The sequence below is a fragment of the Anabrus simplex genome, chromosome 12 (genome assembly GCF_040414725.1).
Source record: "Anabrus simplex isolate iqAnaSimp1 chromosome 12, ASM4041472v1, whole genome shotgun sequence".
Classification (NCBI taxonomy): domain Eukaryota; kingdom Metazoa; phylum Arthropoda; class Insecta; order Orthoptera; family Tettigoniidae; genus Anabrus; species Anabrus simplex.
The window spans coordinates 99,523,680-99,547,457 of NC_090276.1; the positions used below are offsets into that span (position 1 = coordinate 99,523,680).

Below are 23,778 nucleotides of genomic sequence, written 5' to 3' on the forward strand. Positions count from 1 at the left end.
CATTATCACAGAAGGTGAGAGAATCGGAAGAAAAATTACAGGAGAAGTTAAGAAAAATTGAAGAAAAAGCTGAGGAAACATTGGAAGAAAAATTTCTGAGTTGCCAGAGAGTACTCCAGAAAGAAGTGCGTGATAGTAGAAATGTACGTGAGATAATTGTAAATAATGGTTTAATCACTAGAGATCATGACTTACCTAAGTTTTCTGGGAAAGAATTTAACCCGATGGAATTTATGAGAGTAGTAGAGAAGAAATTTGCTGTTCAATTAAGAGACAATATTATTAGCTGGGAAACTGTATTGGAGATCTTATCTAATGCTTTCGTAGGAGAGACTAAGTCTTGGTTTCAAGTATATAAAAGCTCGATGTCTAGTCTAACTGAATTTAAGGAGAAATTCATGGCTAAATTTTGGAGTGAAGGTGTTCAGAGTAGAGAGAGAGAGAGAGTAATGTTTGGCAGGTATAATTCTAACGAGGGTGTTAGAATGACTGAATACTTTTTGGCTCATGTTTTGGTGTGGAGAAATTTAGAATGTATTGGACCTGAGGCTGATATAGTTAGACTTATGGCTAAGCACTATCCCGATAGAATAAGAGAAGCTGTTTGTATGCAAAGAGTGGAGACTATTAAGGAAATGGAGATTTTGTTGGAAAGTTTTGATGCTTTAAGTAGTAGCTTGAATAATAGTAGGACACCTAATAGGAATGTAGAAGGAAGGGGTAACCAATCTAATAATCAGGACAGGACTATGAATAATCGTAACTACAGAAGAGAATATCAGGAGAGACCTAATAATAATTTCCACAGGGAGAGAAATTATCAAAATAGTTCGGAAAATTTCAGGACTGGGAGGCGTGATTATGGTAATCAACCAGAAGCTGGGAGGCGGGAGAATACAGGCCATAATAATAATAATAATGACGCTAGAGGAAATAGGCAACAGGGGAGGCCGACTGAGGTGTGTAACCAACAAGTCGTAACCGAACCTAGTACTTTAAACGCGCAACGGACTGTATAAACAGGTCACTGAGACAGTCCGTAAATGGTGAGTTCACGTATAAGGTAGATAAGTATGTTAATGTCGACCAGCCTATAGTTGTAAGTGAACATGATTGTGACCTAAGTAGCAATAATTCAAATGTTTTAAGTGACGACTTAATCGTAGACAATAAATTTTATAAGTGTAATTTAAATTTAGATATAAGGCAAGATTTGTTAAGTGATCTTATATTATGTAATGAGGATAATTTAAGTAGTGTTACTGTTACCCCGACGATTGAACTGCTGATATGGGGCAGAAAAGTTAAGATTTTGTTGGACTCTGGTAGTGAGAAGTCATGTGTAAATTCCAAGCTGTATGAGGAAGTTTTAAGAGAGAAGTATGAGGTAGCGGAAATTCCAGTGAGGAATACGTTCATCGTAACAGCTGTTGGAAACAAGTCTCAAAGAGTGAATAAACAAATAGCTGTCCCCATTAGCATAAGTGGAGAATGTATTTTCCAACCATGCTTAGTTGTGCCTAATTTAGTTTATGCCGTTATTTTAGGTACCGACTGGTTAACGTGTCACAAGGCTAAATTAAATTTTGATCTGTGTAATGTCAATCTTATTTGGGGAAAGAGTAGCAGGGAAGTCAGTTTACCATATGATGTTTTGTCAGAAATTAGTGCGAATAAAGTGTGTTCTAGTACGGAAGGATCGTGTGAAATTCCTAATATTAGGAAAAATATTGATGTCTGCCATGTGTCCATACAGAGAGATTCTAGAGATGAATTGTATGAGACAGTGGAGAAATGTAATTTAGCGGAAAGTCAGAAGGACGAATTGTGTGAATTATTGATATCACATAGTGATGTTTTTAGCGATCGGCCTGGTAGAACACATCTTTACGAACACAAATTTAATGTTATTGATAACTCAACTTTTGTAGGACCGAAATATCCCATTCCGTTAAAATACGCTAGCGCGGTTGAAGAGCAGATTGACATTATGCTAGATTATAATATAATTGAACCATCATGTAGTCCTAATTTAAATCCACTTGTTATTATACCTAAGAAGGATAACACGGTAAGACTGTGCATTGATGGCAGATTAATGAATATGAGGATAGAAGCCGATCAGCAAAGGGCGGAGATGGTAGAGGAACTTATTCAACGTTTTGAAGGTAGAAAATGGTTTTCTACTTTTGATTTGTCGTCATCTTTCTGGCAGATTCCACTTAGAGAAAGTGACCGTCCACTTACGGCCTTTGCATACAAGAATTGCTTGTATCAGTTCGCCAGGGTGCCCTTCGGGACCCGTACTTCTTCTGCAGCATTAGTTAGAGCCATGAATAAAGTATTAGGGAGAGATACGGATAGTTTTGTGACCATGTACATCGATGACATTGTTATAGCATCCCACACGTTTGAGGAACACATGAAACACTTACAGATTGTTCTACATAAAATCAGGGAAGGGGGATTTACATTAAAACTGAGTAAATCGACATTGTGTTCACAACAGATCACATTTTTGGGACACACTGTATCTGAACAGGGGGTTAAACCGGAACAGACGAGATTAGACAAGATAAACAACACTCCTACTCCACGTAATGTTAAGCAATTGAAATCTTTTCTGGGAATGTGTAATTACTTTCGACGTTTTGTGGGTAAATATTCTGCGCTGTTAGAGCCGTTTCGTGAGCTATTGAAAGGAGGTGCGAAGTGGAAGTGGAGGAAAGAACATGATGAGGCTTTCCAGAAGTTGAAGGATGGATTTAATGAAGCAGTTATGTTGAGATATCCTATGTCAGATCGTGAATTTATTCTCATGACTGATGGTTCAGAGAAGGGAGTTGCTGGATGTTTATGTCAGAGAGATGATAACGGCAATTTAGGCATAGTTTCCTTGGCAAGTCGTGGGCTCAGTATGGCAGAAAAGAGATATACGATCACTGAGATTGAATTTCTTGCAATCATGTATTCATTAAGTAAGTTTAGAATGTATGTTTTAGGTAATAAATTCGAGATATGGACTGACCATCAGGCCTTGGTATTCTTAAATACTTATAAACTAACTAGTAATCGTATGACTCGTTGGATTTTAGCCATAAGTGAATATGATTTTAAGATACGTCATATTAAAGGGAAAGATAATGTTATGGCTGACTTTCTCAGCAGGTATCTCCCTAAGGAGGAAAATACTGTCTCTTTAGAGGTGAAAGAAGGTATTTTGATTTGTGTTGGCTCGATGACTGATAATACGGCAGAAAGAGATAGACTTCGTTATCTGTTGTCCGAGCAGGAAAGAGAAGAAGAGTTGGCGGGACTGTTGACCTCGCTTAGAGATAAGGAACCAGGTACTGTTCTACTGAACGGTAAATTTACGTATAAGTTATGTAATGGTTTTCTCACTCGGAAATGTTATTCTGGGAAGTTCAATGTATGTGTACCTAAAGCCCTGCAAGAGGATATGATTTGGTTTTATCATAAGGAGCTGGGTCATTTTGGAGCAAATAAGGTCTTATATGCTATTCAGGGTAACTTTGTGTGGAGGAATATGGGAAGGCACGTGAGGAAAATACTCGCTACGTGTGATCTCTGCCAACGCTCTAAGCACCCGACTAGACTTCTAGAGGGGCCCAGGCAGGCTGTTATTGTTGACAGACCCGGGAAGCTTATTAGTGTTGATCTGTTTGGACCGTTAGTCAAATCCAGATATGGTTACCAATTTGTTTTTGTCTTGATTGATGCCTTCAGCAAATATGTCAAGATGTACCCATTGAGGAAAGCTACAGGGAGGGGTTGTCTCAAACAGGTCGTGGACAGATATATTCCTGAGTTCGGATGTCCCCTCAGAATATTATCTGATCATGGCAGCCAGTTTATTTCGAAGATCTGGAATACCAAACTAAATGAACTGGGGATCAAAACTATATTTTCATCGGTACGTTGCCCGCAAAGCAATATGGTTGAAAGAACGATGCGTGAAATAGGACGTATATTTAGGGCATATGTGCATGATAAACACAACTCGTGGTTTTCACAGTTGAGTAATGTCGAACGTTGGTGTAATATCACGTTGCACGAGTCCACTGGATTTACGCCCTATGAAATTCATCACGGCAGGAAGCCTACTGATGAAATTGCGAGTATGTTAGGCTTGGACTTGGGAGAGGAGAAAACTAAGGATTTTTATATCCAGCTGGCTAGGGAGAATTTAAAGAAAGCAGGAGATAAACGTATTCGCCAGCAGAAAAAGACTAAATTGGATGAATTTGAACTTGGTGACAAGGTTTTACTCAGAGTGCCACTTCCGTCATCAGCAGAAGCTGGTAAATTTTCTAAGTTTTTCTTGTTATATCAGGGATACTTCACCGTAGTGAAACGGATTGGGAAATGTGCTTATTCATTAGAAGACAAGGAAGGAAATATCGTAGGCACATACAATATAAGAAATCTTAAGAAATATATCATGTGAGTTTGTTGATTAAGTTTCATTATTATGTTAATTCACCATGTTTTATGAAGCTGGCATTGCGAACAGGACTTCAGTGAAATTAGCGTGTGTTGTAATAATAAGTGAGGCACGGCAGTGCAATAAACTCCAGTGCTTGGAGACAGTGTATATAATGGAATGTCTTCGAGAACTACTTTTGAACACTCAATGAACGTTTGAAACGACAGAAGTGAGAAAGAAATGTAATCTGTATGTAAATAATACTGTATAATCAAAGTGAAAATGATAATTGATAAATGTTTTATATGTGTAACAACGAACATCCAGATGGATGATACTATGTACCAAATTTGTAAAGGGCATTTTTATACATGTATCTATGGTGTACTCGATTTCAGGTGATTGTGTAGATATTTCATGAATCAATCGATTCATTTAATCGATTATTTCATGAGGGAGGCGTTCTGTAACCGTACAACAGGGTTACAGACTCCATTCTGTATTTATTATTATTATTATTATTATTATTATTATTATTATTATTAACCTGATTCATTAGATTTTATATATTCTGTTTCTCATCATTTAGACTGTAATAATTAGGTATCGCGTATATTATTGTATTTAATCATAGGTTAAGTGAATATGTTTGTAATTATTCTGTATTGTAGTAAGTGAGATTTGTTGGTTTCATATTGTCATGCTGTGGCTTGTAACTTTGGCTAGATGAGCTGGCATAGTATTTTGCAATCGAGGCTATGTTTAACTGGGAATGTTGTGTACAAGGAGATTTCCCGGTGACGCATTCGGTATAGTCATTCTTGGACCGCTTGGGTACGCTTAGACGACACATGACTGATGACATCAGTGCGTGGACACGTGATTGCGACCAAGTGTCAGTATTCGCCAGCTACTGTATGTGGAAGTGGAAGGGATGAACAGTGAGTGGGGAGATGAGTCGTCATCGCGAGGTTATATAAAGTCAAGGCGACGGTGGGGAGAGGTATTCTGTTCTTACTCAGTTCATAAGCAGTTGATATCGTGCAGATCATAAGTAACAGTCAGATGTATCAAATGGAAGAAGTGGTCTTAGTGTGATGGTCAGAGCTAAGAGTTGTGTTTGAAGAGGTAATCGTCGAGGAAGTCTACAAGTGGTGCTTGTATCCGAACAGAGACGGGTACTATGCTGATAAAAGAAACATCATCTTCTTGTGAGGATGGAATTCACAAGATGTTTCAATAATATTTTCCAATTATTTAAAATATATTGAGTGGACGTAATTACATTGGAGCTCCCTACACGCGTACATGGTATGTAGGCCAACTCCTTGTTATATAAGAAGATTACAACAGACGGCTCCCGATTTCAGCTCACAGGTTTTCCCAAGAATTTCAAGTTCAACAGCGGTGTATGCAGACAACAGGTAATTAAAGCATCAGACATGTTATGCATTCATAACATGAAGAAGAGTGTAATCAGCGGTGATATCACATTTCACTTCAAGTTCATGCCAATAGCTTTTTTTGTTTAGATTAAATTTTCCTTTTTTTTTTTTTGTACCGCAAATCTCACGATATATATATTTCTTATGTTAAATTAAAAGACGTAAATGATTGTTCATTGTGACGTAAATTATAGTCATAAACTCAGTATTATTTTAATTATAATAAGTTATTCCAGTTCCATGTATAATTCTCAATTGTGGAAATGCAACCGTAATTTAATATTGTCCTGATCCATATCCCTGTATATTGCCAGATATGTGAGTTTATCACCTCACGCCTTGAGATAATTGATATAAGAGGTATGCTCTACCGAATTTTGTTGTTTTTCTTAAAAAAGCAACTGGCGCTCAAACAAATGTTATTTATATTGTGTGGAAGATATGAAGGTATAAGAGTAGTGGTTGGAGTAGCTACAAGAGGATGGTTGATACTTCCTCTTAAAACAATAATCACCACCAGCAGCAGTAGAGGAAAAGGTGCTTCCGGACAGGAATAATGGAAGCGACCCCACGTACTGTGGATATGATAAAGCTGAAGAAGAAGAAGAAGAAGAAGAAGAAGAAGAAGATGGTTTTGTAACAATAATGTTTCTGGTTTTACGTCCCACTAACTGCTTCTACGGTTTACGGAGACGCCGAGGTGCCGGAATTTTGTTCCCCAGGAGTTCTCTTCTCTCAGTTCTCAGGATCATGATACCACAGACGGCTCCTCTGCCAGACCCGTTGCACCAAAGACTTTCACCCATTTATGTTCTTTATAATGTTCGACCCTGCCTGCTGTCATTTCTTGATGGATACAGTACTTTTGCATCCATCTCTTGGCATAAGCCAGAGTAAAGTGTAGCTTCCACCGAAGTCCCAGTCAACATCCATGGCTGTGACAGTATGGAAGTTGCTGGGGTATGGGTAGTGCTGAGTAATGACATTCAGAGCATGACTAGTGCATCTGAGTGTTACGAAAGGTGCTGCTCATAGGGTCAGTCGTGCTGCAATAGTACTTTCTGACCCAGTGAGGAAAGCAATGGCAAACTACCTCACTCCTCATCTTGCCTAATACGCCCCATTTTGGTGCTGCCATTGGTTTTTGGGGTTTCCTTATAACCGCATAACCTTTGGTGGTGCTATTGGAGGATCCAACCAGCCTCTGGGCTGATGACCTAACAGACAGACAGAATGTTCGACCATGTTCCCGGGAACATTTTCAAGGATGGTCTGTTTTTTCTGAGCTGTGTCAAAACATATTGATGATAATCTGATTCCGATATTGAGTTGGTTGACAAGGAAATCATCGGTGCGAAATGCACCAGCACTCGGTTCTATAGATGAAACCTGATGTACCAGTAAATAGACGGACCCGCCGCAGATCGAGGTGTGACACTTCTCCCTCTACTTCAAAGAACCGTCACTTCTCGGCTGAGTAACGAATTCACACCACAGAAAAAACATAATTTACTGTTTCAAAACTTTGTGAAGAGGTTAAAGAATGAACGTGCAAACGCCCAGCTGAAATGAGAAGCTGCTATTTCCACATGCATTCCGGTAGATGAATACCATCGATTGTCATGGAGACCAGAAAGACGTAATACCATACTCCGCAACACTCCTCAGGTCATGTCAGATGTTCCACTCCCAAGTCCTGTTCTGTTCTTCACCACAACAGCTCTCGACCTGCCGACACCAGACCTCACTGTGTTCGCGCGGCTCTCTCCAGGTTCTTCCAAGGTCGTTGATGATCGGACGAAACTTTTCCTGGATTTTAGTCTCGAATGAGCAGTTGATGAGCAATGGCTGCAAAGCAGTACAGATGATAAATAACCAAAAATCTGTCTTTTAGAGGGGGGGGGGGTCTTAGTCATCAAACCAATTACTACTACTATTAAATGACTATGTCGGAGACCATTACTTGCGGAGAAATTAACTACGTCAAGACCAGAAGCAAACAGACGGCTCGAAAACCACATTGTTCACTTCTTGGTATGGCTGCTTCTTAATGGCTTTCTTCACATTTTTCTTCCTATTCCTGTAATTGGCGGTAGCGATTGGCAAACCAGTTTTGGAATTGACCTTTTCCGTATTTAAACTCGTTTTCTATATCGTTCTCCTCTATTACAGAAATTCGTTCTTCAAATGTTGGTGGTGATTTTTCTTTTAAGAGGAACCAACTAAGCAACCATGCTCTATTAACATTAATCAGAGAGGAAAAATGGAAGGGGTCCAGTACTTCGAAAAATGAAGACATCGGCCGAAGAAAGACGAAGAGCATGGACTCCCTAGGCCTCGAGTGCTGTACGTAATACCGTCGGGGTCAGGAAAGAGCAAGAGTTGACCAAGGGAGGTCGGATAGGATAGATGAAAGTGAGCCTGCCACAAGTGGAAGCAGTGCCAGGACTCAGCTGAGGGTGCAATGGTGGCCAACCCTCGCTCTCTGGACCCTTCTAGTCTCCTCTTAAGACAGGCAGGGGATATCGTGGATTCAGTTTTCAAGTCAAAGAAGATAATCAGTGCTCTCTAGTAACAATAAGAACCAAGCATAGGCCTAGTGCATGTAAGGGTGATCGCATGTTCCCTGTATCTAGCTGTGTTTGAGGAACATACACAATTAGTTTTTGAATGACTGTATAGTGACGGTCTGTAAATATTTCTTCACGATTTCCGATTGTCTGAATTATGAATAAAAATTGTGGGCGTTGGTCGGGGAAAGGAGAAGTTTCACTTATCCATGTATGTATGTATGTATGTATGTTGGGTATTCAGCCCGAAGGCTGGTTTGATCCTCTGCAGCTCCGCCAACAGTTGTCATAAATAGCCTAGGCGTACTAGGGAAAGGAGGAGTGAGGTAGTTTCCCGTTGCTTTCCTCACCGAGCCAGTCGTTGCTATTACATATCAGTCTGCCAAGCCCACTGAAATGCATGCACCAACCGACCCTATGAGCGATATTTTCACACCATTCATAACAGGGACTGGCTGCATAAGGAACGGTATTACTAGCATCACTCATACCTCAGTCACTTTCATATTGTCAAAGGCAAGGATGAGACTGAGACAGGTCAATGAAAGTAACAAATTTGATATAGCCCATACCAGAGAACATAGTGAACTGTAAACACTACATCTCGCCAGCAAAGGCATCACTGATCCATAAGAGACACGAAATAAGAATCCCCCAAACTGTGCGATATTGTGGTGTATTTTATAACCAGTTTTTAAGAAAGCAATGCAACAAAATAAAACCGTCCTTTTTTTTCTGCATTTAGGACGACACCTGCCATTTCTTAGTGATAAAAGGCGAACTTGTTTGAGCAGAATGAAAGCGTAACCCTGCAACATCGGACGAACTTCACCTAGTTTGACTGTAGCCTGCTCAACATTTATTAACTACTTTCATGGTTTTCGTAGACGGCGAGGTGCCAGAATTCTTGTCCCTCACGAGTTCCTTTACGTTCCGATAAATCTACTGACAGCTCACCAGTCAGGATCGAACTTGATCGTCATGTTTCACTGTTACAATTTCTCTCCTGTAATAGTTTTTCGAGCAGTGGAAGTTCCATCTTTAAACCGCTAACGCCAATCAAGATAGTTTTCACATTGCAAAACATTTAAATCGCTCATTTTTTACTTTTTTATTATTAATGAGTTACTAATGAGCATTAATTACTAATATTGTATTAATTATTGATTACATATTTAATTAATTATTAATTAATTAATTATTAATTAATAATTAATTAATTGTTAATTTAGTATCAATTAATTATTAATCACCAATAATTATTTATATTGATTAAAATTATTTATTAATTATTTTTAATGTCGGCAAAAAAAAGAGCAACGTCAACAACCCAGGTACTGGGTAAACCCGGGGCTGCCCGCTGACTTGGAACCGGCTGATCCTTTCAGTCCATGATTCTGGAACATGATTGTGAATGATTTGTCCTTTAAAAATGATGGCATATGATTCTGCAAAGTAGACTCTGTAAGGTATACAATGACGAGGTCCTACTTAAATATGGCGATTGTATGACACAAGCACATTCTGGAACCAGTGACTAACTTTAATAATTAAATTGTAATTGAAGTGGGGATGGTTTCTCCACCCCCACACTCAACTGCGCCAATGTCATTGGACGGTTTGATCACGTGGGGGCACAAAACATTTTTCTTTTTAATTTATAAGCTATGTTTATTGCTCGTGGGCCATCACACGATAGTGGAACCTTGTAGTGTCAGGATCTCCCGTGTGTGTCGTGCTTCACAGTTCAGGGATACTTCCAAGAAGGTAAGAGCAAGATTCACCATTTAAATACCATGACTGACAATTTTTTCACACTAAAAATAAATGAAAATGAAATATTTATATTGTAAAGCTTAAGATTCAGTGAACTACCTTGTTCCTTCTTACTGGTTTTGTTTTACCTTCACCCACCGAGTGGCAGTTTCCTACCATTCTATGTCTGCCATTACTAGACATCGGACCTTAAGGTCCCAAAAAATATAAGTTCTAAGCGCCTAGATAGGTGGAAAAATATGTAAAATAGGTTCTTATTCTTTTAAAATAGGAGGAATGATACATTTGAATGAGTACTGTGATAATAATAATAATAATAATAATAATAATAATAATAATAATAATAATAATAATAATAATAATAATAATAATTTGAAATATTTGAAAGAGCATACATTTGTGTACAATAATTTAAATCTGTTTGAGGTCAAATCACCAGAAGTGGCAAATAGCTTACAACACAACAACAAATTCACTTACGGATTTTTGTCAGTCTCGCTGCGTTTCCGCCATCATTTTGTGCGCAGTAATTTATTAACATTTACAAACGTCGTGGTGTAACTTTATGTCTGGACAGGATTTGTTTGAATGTTTTCATCCGACGCTCTGCTTTTGTAAATACTGACGATGATTCAGTGAGCCTGAATTTTGACGACTAATTGTTTTATATTATCTGTTAAAATTGTAAAATTAGCACGAAAGCGAAAGAAGGTTCCTGTAGGTTCACATGGCAAAAAAGAGGTCGCAACGTCGAAATAGGCGTATAGGCACTATAAAATTTAATTTACTATGACGGTGGATACATAATACGGATGATTGACATAGATACGTTTGATAGAGTCTTACGGAAAACAATAGGTAAAAAATTAAAGATCCGATGTCTAGTCTTTACTTTTCGTCTTCGACAGTTTTAGCTTGAACTTATCCGTTCTGAATAACTCGTAAATTATGCAACCATTTCCTTTATTTCCATCACTTTTCTACCACTTACTAGACGGCTGCAGTTACGTTAGGCTACAGTATTTATAACTGTTTGTCTGCTGAAACTAATTCTGAGAAATTTACTACCTGTAAAAAAAAGGTAACAGTATGGTAAGAGTATTATACTGGAAAGTTTCAGGTATAATGCTGTCACCACTGGTTTTCTTTTTCAGCTAGTTTATAGATGTATTACTCAAGATTAGTTTCAGCAGACTGAAGAACCAAATAGTTATACATTAACAGAGTTTGCAACCGAAAGGAGACGGCTTCAGATATTACAAATTACGTTACACAGACACATACAGGTGTTACGGCGGCGATCACGTGGCCTCAGAAGCATTTGCCTGGTAACGATCTTCAGGGCTGCCGACAGTGTGATTCGAACCCCCTATCTCCCAGTTACGTGATCCAAACCACTCGCTCGATTGTAGTTATGTAATTGAAGGTACATACACTTGAAATTTGAAAACAGAAATGAATGTCGTTGACTCCTGAGATTGTACTTATTATTTATTCATTAATGAATGGAGAATCGTAAGGAAGGACTCGTGCCAATGACCATTATTGTGTTTCTCTGTTTCAGCCTCCCACTGACCCGCCACAATGCAACTCTCAACTGTTCTTCTCCTCGTCACTGTCAGCGTCGCTGTGCTCTTTATCGACGGGTAAGTCTATTTCACAAATTGTCTTCAAATTAACATAAGAGTTTCACGGCCCACGTCTCCATGAATGTAGAAAAAACTGAGCTCTTTGCCCACAAATTTTCGTCTATATTCAGTATGTTCAAATTGCTTGAACTTTGTGGATTTCTTTTTCACAAATTACTTTTATTCCACATTTACCTTATGGACCTGCGGCTTTGCCCGTCAGTCTTATGAGGAAGCAGGCCTACCTTATACAAGATATTATGATACTAGCAGTGTACGTTTGTTCGTGTTCTCAACAGCATCAGGCAGCACTGAAGAGGCGTACTCGGGTGCTATGCTTTCCTCACCGAGCCAGAAGTTGCTATTACACAACACACTGAAATGCATGCACCAATCATAACAGGGACTGGCATCGCTCACACTCATATTGTAAAAGCCAAGACGAGCCCATTGATCTACGTTATAGCGGAACATTGAATCTCGCTCTTATTCATCGAAGTCTCAAAACTTCAAGCGCAGTAACACTGAAATTACAAAGTAACGCACAGGTAATCTCGCGCAGCATTTCGTAAAAAGTAATTAAATTGTGCAGACGATAGTGTACATTTTAATTTGCACACTGTGCTCGGTAAAATGATCAAGGAAAATGCCTTCCCAATTATTTCCAAAGTTTCTTTTCTATTTACTCGATGAGCAGTCGTAAAGATCACTTCGCTCTTTCGCTGATGTTAAATCCACGATTCAGACGAATTAAACTCAAAATTAGACTGCTTCCGTAGCTGTGTAGCTAGAAGCTGTCTGGCGCTCCACCAACCAAGTGGTGGTGGCAAGTACAACCATCCTCTAGCAGCAGAGGGGATTCGACACTGCGAACAGCCTAAAGAAAGGCAATATCCACGAAGGTCGTGAAAGGAAAGATTCCCTAGGTATCTTTATGTAATAGCGTCGGGGTCGGAAAAGAACAAGAGTTCACCAAGGGAGGTCGGATGGGATAGATGAAAGTGTGGAGCTTGGCGCAAGTAAGTGGAAGCAATGCCCGGATTCAGCTGAGGGCGCCGTGTTCGCCAACCCACACTTCTGTCCCCCTGTTAGTGGCTATTACGATAGGCAGGGATACTATGGGTATTATTCTACGGCCCCCACCTACCAGACGAAGTGAGGCATACCATTGGTGTGCAACGTGCGTAATACAGAGCAAAATGTTTAAATGTTGCAAGTTTCATATTGCGATCCGTATTGAAACCACACCCGGGCGACTGGAGTGGGACATTGATGATGGTGATGATCCATATTGAACCACGTACAACCTCATAAAAGAATTATCTCATGGAAGTCCACTTTTTCAATACACAATAAGCTATTTTATGCAGCTTTTTGAGTTTAGCCTAATGTCTAATCTACCACTTTAATTTTAATATTAAGGACAATACGGCTGAAGATGCCTATTATATCATAGGCGAAACATGTCCCATTATTTTAACATGTAATTGATTTTTAATGAATCACAAAGTGTATTGAAAAGGTGGACTTGTGTGAGATAGTTCTTTCATGAACTAAATTTTAAATGTCTTGTAATTTACTGATTTGACATATATCATTTAACGTTTTACGCTATCATTTATTGATTGTGATGACGAAATAGACTTTTAAATTTTGTAATAACTCCATGAGTATCCTTGAGATGGGAAGTACAGTAAGTAGATACAAGTTCAGTAATGTCGTGCAATTACACATGTTGTGAATTGTAACTAGGAAACAATATAAACGTCGCACGCAGTTTAGACGCAGATATGTGCCAACTGCATACAATCTTGCAACGATGTAGGTGCCATAGCAAAGTTTCTAAGGAAATGGTAGGAGTTTAAGAAACATCAAACTCGATGTTAAACTATTATTTAACAATCTAAATGTAGTATTCTGGCTAGAAGACTATGTACAACTCTCGCACATGTATGAAAACATTCTTAGTACTGAGTATGTGAGAAATTATCACAAGCTCAGTCTACTGGCAATGGTACAATGTGATATTGTTTGGATATATTCCCTTCATTGTGTTACTCTGAAGTTTAATTCTCATGAAAAAACGGAAGTATGGTTTTATGGTTACTTAGGCCAATATCTTTTCCCCGGGACAGATGTCGTTTCTTGCTCCGCCCGTCTCTCATATCCTTGCAGAGTATTTTTCCTTTGATTCTAAAGATCAATTCTATTGAGTTCATGTATATCTTAAAACCTGTGCTGTAACGAAAAGCGGACAGCGTCACATTCCACAGGAAACATGAAGCCTTGAAACATAACTGCGTGTCATAAAAGCCTCTGAGGCTCTCCACTTGGGAGCGAGAGTTGACGACCAAGGGACCCCAAGCTCAATCTGGCATTGCTTCCCCTTACCTGTCCGACCTCCCTCAGTCAACTCTTGTTCTTTTCCGGCCCCGATGGTGTTAGATTTGCAAGGCCTTCATGGTCATTGCCTTTCTTTGGCCGATACCTTCATTTCTCGCAGTGCCTCGGACCTTTTCCATTTTGCTTCTGATTAGTGTTAACAGAGGATGGTTACCCAGTTGCAGTCTACTTCGTATTGAAACATAATCACCAGCAATCACCAGAGTATTCAGCTCCACCATCAGCTGTGATAGAATGCCTAGGCATTACTACAGAAGCATACTAGGGAAACTGAAGAGTGAGGTAGTCTCCCGTTGCTTTCTTCACCGAGCCAGAAGTTACTATTACATATGTCTGCCAAGCCCACTGAAATGCATGCACCATTTTCACTCGGGACTGGCTGCTCATAGCTCAGTCACTTTCATGTTGTCAAAGCCAGACAGTTCAATATTCTAGCCCATACCATAAACAGTAGGTCTCTATTTGTATAAGTTGTAAAATTAAAGTGAATGTATTTGTATGAAGAAGCGTTATCTTCCTTGCGTTTTTCCCGCTTATATTTCTATGAAGAGTACTAAATAAATATTGTTGTAATATTTTACTGCAAATACACGAATTACAATTTGGCTCACCTACGGCACAACACCATTTTGTGGTATTTTGCCCTAGATACAGTATGCGTCAGGTAGTCAGAGTTTCCCAGCGTATTGTTAAAGATTTCCAGCTTTCTCGGAAAAGAAAAAAAGTTGTGCTATAGGATGTAGTAAAGGCATGCACGGTTCGATTCCTGTCTAGAAGTCAAAGATATATAAATGAGACATGTTGCAGAGATCCATTATCCCGTGGGCAGGATATGGAACTTCATTGTAACCCAATGTAAGTGTAAGGATCAAATCGTGTTTTGTAAGAATGTTTCCCCGATTTTCGTAAAATCTAATTCTGAAATGATTTCATTTGCCCGAGTGCATACCTACACTTTCACTTGCTATGATCAGCTGATAGACAGCAACTCTGCTCATGTTGTAGAGGTGACACAGAATTGCTACTGGGTGGTTCCCTTCCATGCCAGGTTTACTCCATACCTTTGGCATCTGACTTCCGCTCATACAGTTGTTGAAAAGCTGCAGAACCCATTCCTTGGTTTTTGGTCCAAAATGCTTAATCTGTTCTGATCGAATGTCGTGCAGGTCTGCTGATTCACAGTTCTAATAGCGTCATCGTGAAGGGTACGGTGAGACAGCTCCTTTCATTGGCTGTTCTGACCTTTCCATTCAGAAGTAACTGATATGCGATTTGGTTTACGTTCGCTTCAGCAGTCTTTCCAGTCCTTTTTGCAGCATACAGTTACCAGCTTCGATTGTTTGCTGTATGCTGTTTGTTGTATGCTCCATGAACTGAGCAGATACTGTAGGTCTGAGGTGAGACCTGACAACCACGGGGTATGGATGTTGATGTTCTGGAGCATTTCTTTACAGCTGCAGTAAATCAGGTGTTGGTTCTGCAGCATCCAAGATCTCTGTGAATTTCGGCCAGTCAGCCTGCGGAAAGGAACATTCCTGGTTTTTACCGCTCCATACACATTATTGGACTAAAGACCGACTTTACACACATTATTATTACTGTATAGTTTTCAGAAATCTTGTGTCATATCAGCGATAGCTCTGACGAATTTGATCATTTCTGTGTGGCAGGTGCTCATCGTCGTCCTTGTGCCCGCCGTGCGAAGGAGACAGCTGTGACGTCGAGTCCGCCGACTGTCAACACGGCGTCGTCAAGGACTACTGTGGCAGGAAAGTGTGCGCCAAGGTAAGCTCTTAGAGCCGACATTTACTTTCTAGTTCGCCGCAAGGAGCAGGCCTCCTCCCATTTTTCTTCTGTTTGTTTCACTTCGCACTCATATTGCCAAATGTGATGAAAGGACAGTTGCAACACAAAGGACCCGCTCCACTTTAGCGCAGCATGATTGACTTTTTGGAAGAAAGTGACCCTGGCCAGGGATGGTAACAGTGGGGCTCGAACCCCAGAATGCAAGCAAAAAGCGTAGCTAACTCGTCCTCTGATGTTAGTTCCCTTTAACGCTCACAAACTAAATTTAGCTGTGGTCATGTCAAACGTAACATCATTCATGGAGACCCGTTAGAATCACTGAATCACATTCCGTAGGAGAGGCCAGGGAGGTGCAAGGTCACTCAGCTCAGTGACTCAGCGTTCCAGCTGTATTTTAAAGTGTTAGTGTTAAAAACAACACAGTGCTGAATGTAAACAATGGAAGGACAGAAGCAGGCAGGGTAGTACTAGGGCGAGGTCTTGCATTAGCGACACGACAAGATGTATTTTAAAAAAAAATTCTGAGTGCTACAAATGTGAAAATATTGACCGTCCAGGGGGTGACCTGGCCGAGCATAGAGCCTCTAGTGCCCCCGCGGAACGGGAGCACTGTTTAGGGTTTTTACTTTGCGATAGTTGGTGATGAAATCTAGCTTTGTTGAGCTCTGGGAATGAAGTAGTCCAATGGCAGTGGAAGTGAACATGCTATTTGTTTTACGTCGCACTGACACAGATATGTCTTTTGGCGATGATGGGATAGGGAAGGCCTAGGAAGTGGAAGTAAACGGCCGTGGCCTTAATTAAGGTACAGCCCCGGCATTTCCCTGGTGTGAAAATGGGAAACCACGGAAAACCATCTTCAGGGCTGCCGACAGTGGGGCTCGAACCCACTATCTCCCGATTACTGGATACTGGCCGCACTTAAGCGACTGCAGCTATCGAGCTAAGTGAACATGCTTTACGTCGCACCGACACATATAGGTCTTATGATGACGATGGGATAGGAAAGGCCTATGAGTGAGAAGGAATCGGTCGTGGCCTTAATTAAGGTACAGCGTCGGCATTTACCTGGTATGAAAATGGGAAACCACGAAAAACCGTCTTCAGGGCTGTCGACAGTGGGGTTCGAACCCACTATCTCCCGGGTGCAACCTCACAGCTGCGCGCCCCTAACCATACGGCCAACTCGCCCGGTACATTTAATCATAAAAGTAAACATATTTCTAGGGGTGGTGTCACAGAGGTTCCTGAAGTAACATGAGGTAAATGTCCATCATTTACATTTCGTTATGACATTTATGCTGCGAAGCACGAAGTACGAAGCACGGACGCGACGAAACATTTCGAATGGCATCGTGGGAAAACTGTAGTACCCAGTTGAGGACTGTACTGAGACGTCAGTGGGGAAGGTTCAATGTGAGGTCGGGAATGTGTGTTTGTTGTAAGAAAGTGAACGGTGGGTGGACTCAGATATCTTCTTCGTTAAGTTGGAAGAAACGTACTGTATATGAAGGTAGCGGAAGGTCTCGCCGATCGCGGTTAAGAGCTTAACTCCTGGCCAGAAGCAAACTGAGCTCGGAGACTGGGTTTTTGTACATTACCAACACGTCCACATTGGACGGCATCCGGTGCCGACCCCACTATTCAGGAAGAAACCTTCTGAGTTGTGACGTTCAGAGCACGACTACCGTAGTGCGCTATCACTGGTCTTGTCCAGGTCCTATCCTAACGTCCGCTCGGCAAGGACAACTCCTCACCAATCGTGTGACAATAATCACCATTACCAACTATTGAAGCACCACTCACTCATTAGTTCCTAAGTACAGAGGTTGGCAGCACTGAGCACCGCTTGACATCTTCCCGAGAAGGCCGCGAACGTGCAATAGCACTTTCTGGCTGAGTAAGGAAAACAATCGTCACCTTTTCTAATGATTGCTCCACTATTCGAATGGCGAGGGTCATGTCAGTCTCTGGGTCGATACTTGTTGAATTGGGTCATGCGCTGCGGCTAAATGTAAAGGGCCGGGTCCACACTCTTTGAGCTGAGTGGAATGACCTAAGTTCTCACGTCGTAGATTGTTTAAGTCAACGGCTCCAATAACTCAGCGACCTTCAGAATTTATCAACGTCCTTATCGAAGTTCGTCCATGACAACAGCCGAAGTAAATAGCGTACGAAAAGTAGGCAAAGGGCCGCTCACAAAGTACACGTGGGGGCACGTAGTTAGCGGCCGGACACCAAACCTCGCAAATAGTAGTTAGTAGTGTAGTATAAAACATCTACGGTTATGATATTACTCCAGCCCGGCTGACAACACATTCTAATTTTATAAGTGGAAATTAATGAAATCTTTCTTGGAGAGCTTCTCAGAAGAGAGATGTGTTCATTGCGATGTCCCGTCCCAAGAAGTAGATTTACTTTTATAACCTAATAAAGAATATTACACGCCATTTTCATTTCTGAAGTAGCGACTTGCATTCCTATTGGCCAATGTAAAATGGCACGTGATCTCGTTCCCGTCAATAATGTTAATCATAATCCGTTACCAACCCCAACACAATAAAAGCGCAAGAATCGAATGCGCTGGTGTCGTCCCTATATCACTGGTCTTATCCTAACGTCCGCATGGCAAGGACAACTCCTCGCCAATCGTGTAACAATAATCACCACCAACAACTATCGAAGCACCACTCACTCATTAGTTCCTAAGTACAGAGGTTGGCAGCACTGAGCACCGCTTGACAACATGGCCGCGAACGCTTCGCGAACGTGCAAACAAACGACAGTCGTTCCGCGGGTGTGACCAGCCGGGCTGGAGTAATGATACGGACGGTTAACTCGGCCCCGTTTTATAAGTTTAGATAAATTCACCTTCTTGGCATGCACATAAACACATTGTATGTATGTTTAGTCCTCAGCCCGAAGGCTGGTTGGATCCTCAACCCCTCCACCATCAGCTGTCATAGATGGCCTAGGCATCACTGAAGAGGCGTACTAGGGAAATGAGGAGTGAGGTAGTTTCCCGTTGCTTTCCTCACCGAGCCAGAAGTTGCTATCAGTCTGTCAAGCCCACTGAAATGCATGCACCAACCGACCCTATGAGTGACATTTTCACACCATTCATAGCAGGGACTAGCTGCAGAAGGAATGGCATTACTAGCATCGCTCATACCTCAGTCACTTTCATTTTGTCAAAGCCAAGGATAAAGCTGAGACAGATAACAAGATTGCTCTAGCCCATACCAGAAGACATAGTGCACCGTAAACACTAGGTCCCGCCAGCAAAGGCATATAAACACATTATGTCTTATTATTACGGAAGTAAAATATGAATATATTTTTCTAATTTATGCAAATTCAAATTTTTAAAATTCTGTAATAACACAAAGATCATTTTCTCAAAACTCGTCATTGCTTTGAGCATGCCTTTTTTTTTTTACAGTGACTATATGAAGACAAATAAAGAACTCTGTAACTTAAAACAGAATTTGTCTTAAGTTTTAAAGAAATGTTTTAATTTTTTCAAACCGTTGTCAAAATGTTACATAACTTATATGAGAATAACCTACATATCTTCTTTCAAAATGTAGATTATATGAAAAGAGCTGTTCCAAGGAATTGAAAAACGAAGTAGTATCTAAATTAACTATAAACTCTTAGTTAGGAGAAAATATTCCTTACGTATATTAAAAATTGTAGTTTACGGGAAATAGAGAGATAAAATTTGAAATGTGGTTTACCTAAAATGAATAAGTAGTGCAGTGATTTCTTGCCACAGTTACCTGGCACATGGACAAGAAGACGTATCCTCTAGTTGCCTTACGTTTGGTGGTGACACCAGTATTTCTTTTGAAGTCGTAAATGGCGATTGTTCCTTCCCTTTCTTAAAATTCTGGGACGAAACCTGGGCATTTTAACAACAGCTAAATGTACGGTAATTGAAAAGTAAACGCTCTAACTTGTTTATAACAATCAACGAGCTAGTATAACAATACATATAGCACTTTATTTACAACGGAAGTAGGATTTGCGAGCACAGCCATGTTATCACAGCCTTCTTGAATCTAACAACAAAACCTTTTCGAAGTTCGGCTTGTTCAAATGGACAAAATCGTTACATTTCTGCCGCGATGAATGCCATGAAGGGGACGTAACCGTATGCATGTCAAAAGAAAATATAGGCCTAATTTGTGATGCTTGAATTCGATCATGAAAATCTGGGAATATATTTTAAAGATATCAAACTAATTTAAGAGACTATTTTAAAAATCACTTTTTATGACTTAATATACTATATATCCCCATAAAGGCGAACATAAATAGCCAGGGACCCTGTAGCACATCCGGTATGACGTTTCAGTATGGAGGGTGTGGCACTAGTTTTCGCCGGGAAAGAGAAATGACAGACTCAGCTGCGGGCCCGGTAGTAGGTTCGTGGAATACGACCTGACTTACTTTGAGAAGGCGACGCCCGTACGTCAGTTTCGAAGCTATCAGATGGCAGACTAAGCTACTGTAGATGTCTGTTGGGTGAACATTAGGCTGCGCAAATAATGTAGGGCTGACATGTGTCACCAGAGCTCTTTCAGATACCGTGCCGCATGCAATACCCTTCGGAAATCTCTGATCGGCAGTCTGTAAGGTGGGGGGCGGGGACAACACGATCTATAACACGCAAATTCCATTGTGTTGTTCGGTTGTAGCATACAGTATTTCTATAGTCTTCTGTTCTGAAGACCTCCTAGTTTTTCCACGGCCTACTTCAACCATAGGAAGCAGTGGACGTTGTCTTTTTCGGTAGCATTCGGAACGTTAGGAGAAATAGTTATCTTTGCAACTGGCAGTCAAAATGTTAAATTCTTTAAACGACTAGATAAGGGCTTTTCAGCTCGCGTCTGTAGTAGAGTGGCTACGACGGTCTATCTAGAATTAGCGCGAACGGTAACCTTGACAACTAGTGTCCTGTGGTTCTCCGTGTTTAAAAGTAGGAAAGATCACATGAAGATAAAGTTGCAATTCAGAGGACACATATTCCTTTGTAGAAAGAGGAGTTAGGGATTGGACTAATTTACGAAGGAAGATGTTCGATAAATTTCCAATTTTTGAAATTATTTAGACTGGGTAAATAACAGATAGAGAATCTTCCGTCTGAGTGTCTGCCCTAAATGCAGATCAGTAGTGACTGTGTGAAGCTCTTTTGGCAAAGATCAACCTTATTGTTTGAAATTTTGCTTGATACAGTATGAAAGTCATGTGCAACGTTACAACTGTCACTTATATAACGAGGCATCCATCGCCGTTTTGGCCGTGGTGGCGCAGTCTCCGCCACATAGCGCTCACTGCACCTCCACGCTGGCCACGTACTTGCGAGATTCTCCTCACTATAGTGGTGCAGCAGATCCATGACCTTCAGAACAGGCAACAAACATGAAGCTGTACTTTTACCAGCATTTGTTCTCTTTATTTACATATGTATTTATTTTGTATTTGTTCATGGACGATCTATGCACTCTTATCTCCTAAAGAGTGAAGACACCCCAGTGTATTTTTGTGGTGCCGACTTCACCGTGGCTCACATCCTCACAGAGTGCGCCGTGGCCTTAGGTTAGGTACCATCCCGGCATTTGTCGGGAGAAGAAGTGGAAAACTACGGAAAATCACATCGACAATGGCTGAGGTGGGAATCGAACCCCTTCTACTCAGTTGATCTCCCGAGGCTGAGTGGACCCCGTTCCAGTTCTCGTACCACTTTTGAAATTTCGCGGCAGAGCTGGGAATCGAACCCGGGGCTCCGGGAGTGGCAGCTAATCACACTAACCACTACGCCACAGAAGCGGACTAAATCACTTTGAAAAAAATCACAGGCGTGAAAACGTTGATGACATTCGGAAAAATACATTTCCAAAAACTGAAGGTAATGAAAGGACACCTTCCAGATGTGGACAAATTGTTAGGTCTGTTCGCTGTCCATAACTGAGAAGTTTTAGTGTAATTGAATGCTGACATTGGGGCGACTTTCAAACGAGCGGGTGAAGTGGGGAGCGAGCGGAATGTGGACCTCCATTGATTGTGACAAACAGTTCGTATAAATTTCTGCGAAGTAAAGCAGGTCAGATATTTTTATGATTTGCCCCGCTGCTCTATGAAAGTAACAAATACGTCAGACTTGCTGTTAATGATGGCACTCACTTTATTCATGTCAGAATAAAGATGAACACGGCTATACAGGCTCAAATAAAGGAGCCTGCCTCACTTTAGGAGTGCAAAAGTTGGTTCAGCTCACTTGATTGACTTACACATTTCTTCGTTAGCGACCTCTGCTCAGCCCAAAGGCCTGCACGACGAATCTAGATCGGGGCCGCTATCTGAACGTCAGGTAGCTCCTCAAATGTAATCACGAAGGCTGAGTGGACCTCGAACCAGCCCTCAGATCCAAGTAGAAATCCCTCACGTGGCCAAAAATCGAACCAGGGCCTTCTAATAAGGGACAGGCGCGCTGGTGATGACTATTTTACCGCACGGAGTATGATAACAGAGATTTTCAGTGCAAAGACTTTACTGACATTTGCTCATCACGACGGTGATCATCAGCCCGTATTAATCAGGACTATAATTAAGAGAATATTTGAAATGAGGGGGAAAACGCGAAGAACAAAAATAGGAGAAAAGGGATACTTGAAGGGAGGTGGTGAAGTTCTATGTTCTAAGCTCTGGCTGCTAGATGACATTACCGTGACAAGTTAACACAATAAAGGAAAGGAAAGAGACAGACTGCCTGTTGATTCTTCACCCCGGAGGCTGCTTGGATCCTCAATAAGCACCACCAAAGCGAAATGATGTGTACAAGTGTTATTGCAGCCCCATACTTTCACAACTCTACTCTGTGTGGCGGGAAACACGAAAGGTCTCAATATCTTCAAACGCAGACAAGAACAGAACACATCTGCTCCCGTGTACGGCCATGTCATTGAATCGATGAAGATTGGAAGTATTTAGTGTGATTTTACGACATTCACAAAAGGAGAGGCGATGAAAGGAAAAGGAAAAGAGAGAGAAATCTTTCTAATCGTAAATTCTGCGCAATGTACATCCAAAAGACCTGCGGCACTATGTTTTAAATATTGTCATGCCAGACTGAACAAATCAAACCACCATCCGCCACTGCTCTCTCACGTAAACAAACCACACGGTACCACTGTTATTGCGACAGTCTACTATTTAGATAACATGTAATCTATGAAAATAAAACGTACCGAGCTCGATAGCTGCAGTCGCTTAAGTGCGGCCAGTATCCAGTATTCGGGAGATAGTAGGTTCGAACCCCACTGTCGGCAGTCCTGAAGATGGTTTTCCGTGGTTTCCCATTTTCACACCAGGCAAATGCTGGGACTGTGCCTTAATTAAGCCCACGGCCGCTTCCTTCCCGCTCCTAGTCATTTCCTATCCCATAGTCGACGTAAGACCTATCTGTGTCGGTGCGACTTAAAGCCAATTGTAAAAAAAAAAAAAAAAAAAAAAAAAAGTTAACAACTGTTTCATCACTCGTTGATGGCGATGTTAAGCGCACTCCATCTGCTTCCGCTTCTGGAACTGTTCGCAGCTGACTACTTCTTGTTCGGTCGTTATCCGGTTCACCATCGGATATCGGCCGGCTGGTCTAATCACTAGAAGCCTCAGTTCAATTCCAAACCTGTGCACAGTGT

At 41.0% G+C, this 23,778-nt stretch overlaps 1 protein-coding gene across 1 annotated transcript in view; it reads left to right on the plus strand.

Annotated features, from left to right (window-relative positions):
• Nucleotides 1-23,778, plus strand: part of LOC136884062 (neuroparsin-A) — a 128,087-nt gene that overhangs the window by 102,268 nt on the left and 2,041 nt on the right. Inside the window, exons 2-3 of the mRNA XM_067156086.2 lie at nt 11,803-11,884; nt 15,940-16,054. Of these exons, the coding sequence (XP_067012187.2) occupies nt 11,823-11,884; nt 15,940-16,054 (177 nt within the window). The 5' untranslated portion in view covers nt 11,803-11,822. The remainder of the gene's footprint in view (nt 1-11,802; nt 11,885-15,939; nt 16,055-23,778) is intronic.